The sequence below is a fragment of the Cryptomeria japonica genome, chromosome 4 (genome assembly GCF_030272615.1).
Source record: "Cryptomeria japonica chromosome 4, Sugi_1.0, whole genome shotgun sequence".
In the NCBI taxonomy this organism is placed as follows: domain Eukaryota; kingdom Viridiplantae; phylum Streptophyta; class Pinopsida; order Cupressales; family Cupressaceae; genus Cryptomeria; species Cryptomeria japonica.
The window spans coordinates 89,964,344-89,973,038 of record NC_081408.1 but is presented as its reverse complement, the minus strand read 5'-3'; the positions used below and the strand labels follow the sequence as shown (position 1 = coordinate 89,973,038).

The 8,695-nt window shown below is 38.4% G+C and overlaps 1 protein-coding gene across 2 annotated transcripts; it reads right to left on the bottom strand.

Moving 5' to 3' along the window:
• Positions 1–4,440: 4,440 nt before the first annotated feature.
• LOC131874734 (protein RADIALIS-like 5) lies at positions 4,441–6,612 on the bottom strand. Of its 2 annotated transcripts, none has more exons than XM_059218641.1 (2): positions 5,720–6,612; positions 4,441–4,727 (listed from the first exon to the last, which is right to left on the bottom strand). In XM_059218641.1, the coding sequence occupies exon 1, from the start codon at positions 6,024–6,026 to the stop codon at positions 5,760–5,762; it is 267 nt and encodes an 88-aa protein (XP_059074624.1). In that variant the 5' UTR covers positions 6,027–6,612; the 3' UTR covers positions 4,441–4,727; positions 5,720–5,759. The 2 variants fall into 2 exon arrangements, with proteins under 2 accessions (XP_059074624.1, XP_059074625.1); XM_059218642.1 differs by having other exon boundaries at positions 5,744–6,612.
• Positions 6,613–8,695: the final 2,083 nt, after the last annotated feature.

Sequence of the window (8,695 nt, the reverse complement as noted above, 5' to 3'; positions counted from 1 at the left end):
ATCATAAGTTTGTCGATCTGGCCAAGACAGATGAAACTGGACCTGGAAGTCCTCCCATGATCGAAGGCTCATAGAAGCTCTGGAAAACAGATCCTTAAGTGTTCTAATGCCGCATTTGTGAAAGCAGAGAGCACTAAAACCCTGGATTTTGGCCAGTGGTAACCCTTGCACCTAAAAAAGAGGTGACCACCAAAGGTTGTGTTGATTCATGGATATCTCATCCCGAAATCCATCACCGGCCCATCGAAGCCAAGGCTTGATAGCTTCCCAAGCATGCCAGATGCTTTTAACCACAAAAGTACCCTAGATCTGAACAAGGTCTTTCATAATGAGCAAGGTTTGAAAACCAATCCCCTTCCAAGCTAGCCTTTTGGTAGGAAATCCTAAAGAAATGCAATGCCGAAGAAGGATTTTCCAAGCCTCGTTTCTAGATAAGGCTTTGATAATCCATTTAGAACATAAGGAAAGCACTTGTTTTGGGGTAGAAATAAGGCCAAGCCCTCCGGACTCCTTGGGAAGACAACAATACTCCTAAGCGACCCTATGGAAGCCTTGATGGCGAGACCCAAAGGCCCAAAGAAAGGCCCACAAAATTATTTCCAACTTCATGTAAGAGGCCTTAGAAGGAGCCCAACATGAGGAATAATAGACATGGGTGGTAGCCAACACCTTAGAACAAATTTGGAATTTACCAGCCAGAGAGAGAGGCTTGGTAATCCAGTAGGCCAACTTATTCTCAATCTTGGCTAAAATAGCATTCCAAAGATCCACAGGTGAAGCTTGAAAGGCAAAAGGAATTCCCAAAAAGAAAAAAAATTCGCCATGATAAAGCCATTTCCAGTCATATTGGAGAATCCAAAGTGGGGCGGGCAGAAAAGACTACCTATAACATTGCATCTTGTGCCATTGAATGGTTGAACCAGAAGCCAAGCAAAAGGTGTTCAAACAATGAAGAGCGGCCTGTACATTGTCTTCTTCCTCAATGAAAGTGAGGAAGGAATCATCCACAAAGTGGTCATTGACAAGTTGAGAAGGTGACTCAAGCAGGGAGATACCACTGACATACCCAACAGAGATAGCATTAGCAAGTAAGTAACCAAACCCTTCTGCTGCAAGAACATATAAAGTGGGAGCCAGAGGACATCCCTGGCGAATGGATCTGAAAAGGCCAAAAGCCTCAGACTGTCGGCCATTAATGGTGATATAGGCCAAGGCATCTCTGAATAACATCTGGACAAATTGGATGAATTGGGGACCAAAACCAAGGGCTTTGAGCATAGCCAAGATAAAAGGCCACTTAATGCAATCATATGCCTTAGCAAAGTCAATCTTAAGAAAGATTGCCCGTTGTTTAGAGTGTCTGGCCTAGTCCATCCCTTCCCAAATGGCAATAATATTGTCCAAAATAAACTTGGACCTGATAAATCCGGTCTGCTCTGGATGAACAACAAGAGGCAGGAGATGGTGAATCTTGAGAGCCAAGGCTTTGGCAATGATCTTGTACGAGACATTGAGCAAGGTCATAGGCCTCCAATTGCAAATGTCCTCTGGATCCCTAGTCTTAGGGATAAATTTGATGTTGTCTCGGTTAATCATTTTTCCCAGGGATTGGGAATGAAAAGCTTCTAGATAGACCTTATAGAGGTCAGAACCAATAGAAGGCCAAAGAGCTTTGTAGAATTCGCAAGGGAAGCCATCACATCCAGGGGCTTTATCATCTGCCATAGAAAAAGAAGCTTCCTTGAGATCATTAATGGTCAGTAAAAGATCACAAAAGGCCTATTGAGAATCAAAAATCCATTTCGGAACAACAGCTAAACAGTCTTGCAAAGCTTGGGCTCTGGCCGACGAGTCTCCATGCACTATGAACACCTTCTCATAATGATGAACAAACTCTTGCAGAATATTAGGTAACTCGGTGAGAAGAGCCTGCCCCTCTTTGATTTTCTTGATCCCTACAGAGGTATGATGAGCATGCAAAGCCAAGAAAATTTCCTTGGAGGCCCTATCACCTAGCTTGAGCCAGTGTAACCTGGCTTTGATTTGAGCTCCTCTAGCAAAGTGGCTATCTGCAACTTGTTTTTGATTGCAGAGCTGGGCTAAATGAAGTTGCGGGTTAGAATCGAAAGGATTCAAGGCCAAAGCTTCTGTGGCAGCACAGAGAGCTTTGGTGGTCACATCATACGACTACTTGTGGTACATGGCAAGTTGTCTACCATAAATGCATAGAAACCTTGCAAAGCGGGTGATGGCATCATGCCACCACGCAATCCAACCAGTGTGATGATGGGGCCTTGGCTCTAAATTCCAAACCCTTTGAATGTGGGGCCATCGTGGTTTGATGATGCAGGAGAGATGTGTTGAGGTAGAACTATGTTTTGGAAGGATGTTGCCTAGCTGGCTGCCATTCAATGCTATACTTTATGGGGAAATGATCAGACAACGTCACATCAACAAGAGGAGTGACGGGAAGATCATGATCTTCAAAAAAAGAAAAAAAAGATTGCATAGTTATCATAGCATGATCAAGCCTTTTAAGAATTCTATCAGAGCCAGCTCTGAAATTAGACCAAGTGTGTCATACCCCACTAGGGCGGTGATGGTTGGTATTGGGATTGAAAAGACCTAATTTATTACGCATATAGTACCAGGCTTCCCACTCACCAGCTGTCTAGCAAAAAGGCAAAATTCATCCTTATCGGTCGCCACCTCAACCATATTGAAGTCCTCACACATGACCCAAGTTGCAGGTGGCAGATTGTCCACAATCCAGCGCCAGAGGTATGATCTATCAACTACATCATTGGGAGCATAAACATTAACGATCCCAACGAAATGATTTTCAATTGACAACAAAACCCAGAAGGTGCACTGCATGGGATCAAAACCATGAGAAATGGCTGCAGAGAGCCAACGAGGTGAAATGAGTGTAACAACTTCACCTCGACCAGCTTCATGCTGGGAGGCAAAAACAAGGTTATCTGGCCAAATAACACGACATGCAATATTGAGCATGAAACCAACAATTTTGACTTCCTGGAGGCAAAGAACATTGAGGCCTACAACACGTTGACGAACATCTCAAATAGAACACTTTCTGGTGAAGCCTGTGAGACCTCGAACATTCCATGAGATGTAATTCATGACAAAACTTGCATATCTTCCTCATCCCCAAGAGAGGAAAATCTATTGCACAAAAAATCTGAGTCCCCACCACAAATAACTTGTTGTTTTTTTCTAAACCACCATCTGCAATCTCAGCATGCCTAGAAGGGCTGCGAGAGTGGCACAAAGAGTGTGGAGCAGAAATTGCAGACGCAGCCTGAGGAGTGCATACCCAAGGTGGTCGAGTGACACCCTCAGAAGAGTCCTTACCCTACTAGTCAGGGTTTGAAACCGAAGTAGAAGCTGCTTGGGAAGACGGTGTCTGCATAGGAGGTTCCGCCGTCGGCTGAGAACTGGAACCGATGGGAGTCTTTTGGGCCAAAGTCACAGAGTTTTTACCTTTACGAACTATAGTGGTCCATTCATCCTTATTAGCTCCCTCCACAAGTTGAGAGTCGGACTCCTTAACAGGGGGTTTTATTTTCAGACTAGCCAAGGGACAATCCCTGATCTTGTGTTCCGTCGACTGGCACCGATAACAAGTGTTAGGTAGGTTCAAATAAAGCACCTTCTGGGTGAAGGTATTGCCTCCCACTTGGATATCAACAGTTTCTTTCAAGTCGCATGAAAGGTTGACCTCAACACAAACCCTCTTTTGAGGGTGAGCATTAAACAAATGATCTGGCTCATGTAATTAAATAATTTGTAAAATATTTTTTAATCTTTATATAACAATGAAGATATTTATTGCATTAGGTTGTTAATCTAAAAGAATTTTGATAGGTGAAATATTATATTCTGTATTTTTTATTTTTTATTTGCTTGAAATTCTACATGTATTAGTTATATGATACAAATTTATCAGAATTCCTTTCTTTTTACAAAATATATCATGTTCTTCTAATTTAAACATATCTATATATAGATCTCTATATATCCATTTCATTAGTTAAATTTCAGACAATTTTTTTAATTCTTTTCAAGAATTAATAAATCTCTTTCTTATAATTTTTACAAATTAAATTTTCAAATCAAATGCATCTAAATTTTTTATTTTAAAATTTATTTTACCATAAAAAATAAACAAATCTATTTGAAACAATCTTTACTGTTTTTAAGTAATTTTCATAAAAACTTCACATCCTATGAAAGATACTGAGTATTTAATATTTTATTTCATTCAATTCCATGGGTTGTTTTGTAATGTCCTGCAAATTGCTCTTAAATATAAATAAAACTCTTAAAAGTTGTAACTATCTCAAAAGCGAAAGCAATAGAAAAATCAGATCTTGAGACTGAATAATGAGAATAACAGATATAACATCAACTTTCGATAGGTAAACAGATCATATCTACATTATGGAATAAACAGTTGCAATACAGGGTAGTGACAAGTTGGAGAGGGAAAGGGATTCAAATGCTTGTAGAACTCTAGATACAAAAGGCAGATACAGTTATTTCTACAATCTAAATCATGCTTATTCATCCATCTTTTTACATGTTGTCTGGTTCTTTACTTCCTCTTTTTCTTCTGCTACTGCCTTGTGTAGATTAGTATATGGCACCACACTAATTAAACATAACTTCAGGAGCTTCAGTGTAGCTTCATGTGCATGAATTCCCTGTAAACAATACATTTTTGTCAGTACCCAAAAAAGGGGAATCAACAATTGATTTTCATAATTAGCATTTGAATTGAGAAAAACCATTACTCTTCTCCATTTTCAAGCAAAGGACATCAATTACTATCTTTAGTAAAAATGGCTAGCCACTGAAACTTGGGTGTGCACGGGATGCTCATGGGGATTCTCATTTAGTATACTCTCCTGAGCAAAATAACCTTATACAAACTATTCATACCCTTTGCTCCAAGAATAGTGAAAACGGTAGTTAGAACTTGGGTGAAAAGGGTAGTTAGGACTTCGTTGAAAGATGATAGGAACAAGATAGGCAAGCTATTTTTTTAAGAGTAGGAATCGAGTTCCCTTATAAACTACAGTGCGCCTGATTAACTCTGGAGTGATGTTAATGCGACACATCTTTCGATATCATATGGACTGGGGGAAGAATGGGCCTCATGACCTCAAGATATGCAAACATTTGACTGCATGTAATCTCTAGCCATTTTGAGATGCTGCATGCAAACAGCCAGTAGGCAGTTTACATGGGGCACTGTTTCTACCTTGTTGAATGGAAGATGTTGGCTGTTTAAGCTTTTACATTTTGAGAAGATAGGATTGAGGAAAACATTAAAAAAAGATTCTATAAATGTAGATCAAAGGATTTACTCAAAGAGTCTGTATAATGTTAAACAATACCCATTATCTCAAAACTTGGCAGAAAGGGATCCTTCTGGTGATCAGAACTCTCCAGAACTTACATCAAAATTTTAGATTCCTCTCTGAGCCAGTTTACAAGCATTGCTTTCATATCAATCTAGTGAAGTAATTACTTAAGTTTAGAGACTATTTAACACAAAATTGGATGCACATATCTTTAAAAGCAAAGAAGAAAAACAGTGAAGCATCCTTAGCTTCTTGAACACAAATTATGATTACTCTAGAGCTCTATCTAGTTAGTTTGATAATAAGAACTAGTGAAAAATTAAACATACAAGAACATGAGTGTTTAGATATGCCTGCTCTCATTTTCTTCTATTTGCTTCCAGAGCCACCTCCATTAGAAGTTGAAGACTTGTACTTGGGGAAAGGCACTTGATCTGCTTCAATGCAACTCAAGTCCTCTAATAGAACCTGATAATGCCTTTTGACTTCTTCTGAGGATTTCCCACCAACCATGGCAGCAACATTTTGCCAACGGTCGGGAGTGTCTTTGTCATAGATAGCTATGGCATTCTCAAACAGCTTATTTTGCTTAGCTGTCCAGCCATTTTTTCCAGATGAACTTTGATTGCCAGCCATGTTACTAATTAAAGCCTTCAAGCAAACAAATTCAGGCGGATTTGGAGGAACAATAAAACACTCTAGCAAACTGATGTGTTTAAAAAAATTTCACTATCGATATTTTGTATTAGAAGTTATGTACCAAAAACCTAACTGGTTTAAAATAAAAGAGTAGTCAAATCATTCCTGGATAAACACACACTCTAAAATTAAAATATAAGACAATGCAAATTTAAGAAAAGGTATGAATGCCTAATTCATTCAAATGCTCTAAAGCTCTAAACAAAAAAAGTATATGACTTCATACAACTCCAGAAAAAGTGCATATATCTAATCTTACAGAAAATGAAGAGATTAGGAATTCAAACTAGATTAAGTGAAAGCTAGAAAACTGCAAATCAAATAAGACCGAAGAGTATCTTAAGAAAAGATATGAATATGAAATTCACAAGAAAATCACAGTTAGGATAGTCTCAACGTCAAGGCTCTAAGAACAATTATCAAATAGCAAAGCTATATAAAAGGGGAGTAACAGATGGTATAAAAAAAAAGGCTTTTAGGGTACCAAGGCTTTGCAATTCAGTCTCCAAGGCAGGGAAAGCTATTTGCATTGGATGCCATATTTGTGCAGTCTTAAGAGTCCTTATAAATGGAGTGAAGCTTCGACTGTGGAACGATGAGCCAGTTGTTAGAATCTCTGGTAGACTAGTGGCAAGAATAATGAGTGGCTCATCTCCATGAAAGCCACACAAGAGGAATACGAATCAGAACACCCCTGTCAACTGAACAGAATCCACCAACGGGATTCCCTCCTCATTAATAACAAACTCTGCAAAATACTTGATTAGAAAAAGAAAAAGAAAAAAGGACAATGACAATGGCATACCCATCAGAGTTACATACCCCTCCTCAACACAGGGCCCTAGAAGCTTTTTTCCATCAAGTAACTAATATCCCTTGACAGTTTTGACAGTTTTATATATCAAGTGGATTAAGTTGGCTTTGTGGATGTCCAATTCATAGTGCATGATACATCATCTCCTAGGGTTTCCCAATATGTTGGCAAAAATGCTACTACTTTACACTTTACAGTTGCCCGGATGGAAAAAGGCCTCTGTGTACCAAGAATAGGGATCATTTCTTACCACCGGCACAATTTTGAGCTATCTGCTAATTAGCCTTGAAAGCCGGCTGCTTTGTAACGGGCACAATTGAGTCCTCTTGACAACATAATGTTTAGCAAACAGCAGACATGATAAAGCTTGTCAGAATAGATAGTTTTACACTATGGATGTATTGAGTGACATCAAAGTCTGGAATGTTTTGGTGGGGCATGGAAGATGAGAATTTATGAGATTCAATAAGTGACATGAGAATTACTTCTTAACTTCTATAATCTAGAAGAATAAAGTGCAGCAAGAAGCTAATTAGATCAATAAGTTATGCAATCATTATCATATGCTATTCTATGTCTGCATTATAGAAAACTTTTATTTACACACTTTTCCAACCAGGCATCCATGACATTGTAAGTGTCGTCTTGGGGGGCACTCAAAATATCTGTATTCCTACACTTTTTAACTTTATACTTTAAGGATAGTATCTGATTGTCCTTAACATTTCTGTGTTGTCCCAAAAGCATAGTTGAGCATGTCTGAATTAAGGGAATTTTGCAGACTGCCTAGCAGAAATTCTTATTGCGAGTATGTATTGGATGGAGGTGGGAAATTTCGGCTCTGTTAGGGTTTGATGTGTTATATTTGTCAATGTCATTTTGTTCCATAAAGTAGGAGTCTTGTGTTTTTATTTGAATTTATTGTGGCAGACTGCTTTTTAAATAGCCTCAACTTTTCATTCTTCATAACTATTGCTATTTATGTTGAAGTTATAACAGTGACACACAATGACACCTTATCCAAATGGGCTGTAGCTAATATGGTTCCAAAAACGTCACGATTTTCACACAACACGAGGTTAAGTCAAATTACAGATCTAGGTCGTGCTTGGCAGAACTAGCTGCGTCTTTTATTTTTCAGTTGTATATAACACAAAGATTGGTAAACCGTTTTGGAGCTAGATTAGCCACATCCATCCAAATGTCCTTGAAAGGTTATACCCAAAGTATTTCACAAGGAATGTCCTATGAGACACCACTAGATGTTGTGCTTCTGATAATACATGTTATTGGCTAGAATATTTTACTTGGATATTTTTGTGAGCAAGATTGCCCCCAAAAGCATACTAAAAGACTAGGTTGGCAAGGCCTAGACCCCACATGAGATTCATCTTGTTGTTGTGCAAAACCTAATCAAAGATTTTTTTTCTTTTCATTTTGTTGAAACTAATTATGCAGAGGCAATTCTTAGTACTATATGTTAGCTAATTTGTTCCTCACTTCTTGTTTTCAAACCTTGGACATATGGTTTTCTCATATCTAATGACAAGTCCTTTAAGAGCCTTATTTGGGTTGAGTTTTTTAGTTTACCCTTACCTTGCTAAAGTTTTTTTAATCTAAATAGCCTCTTCTATAGGCTTAGTTGTGTGTTGAACAAAAATGATTCCATTCATATTGTCCTCAATGGTGGGTTTGTGTTGAAATGGGCAGTTCCTAAGGACCTCAAAGAAGCTATTGATAATCAAGTCAACCAAAATAGATATACAAAATGTGTTCTTTACATCAACCTTTT

Excerpts from the sequence above, each read along its gene's own strand:
- LOC131874734 (XM_059218641.1), bottom strand. The coding sequence starts at position 6,026 with ATGGCTGGCAATCAAAGTTCATCTGGAAAAAATGGCTGGACAGCTAAG.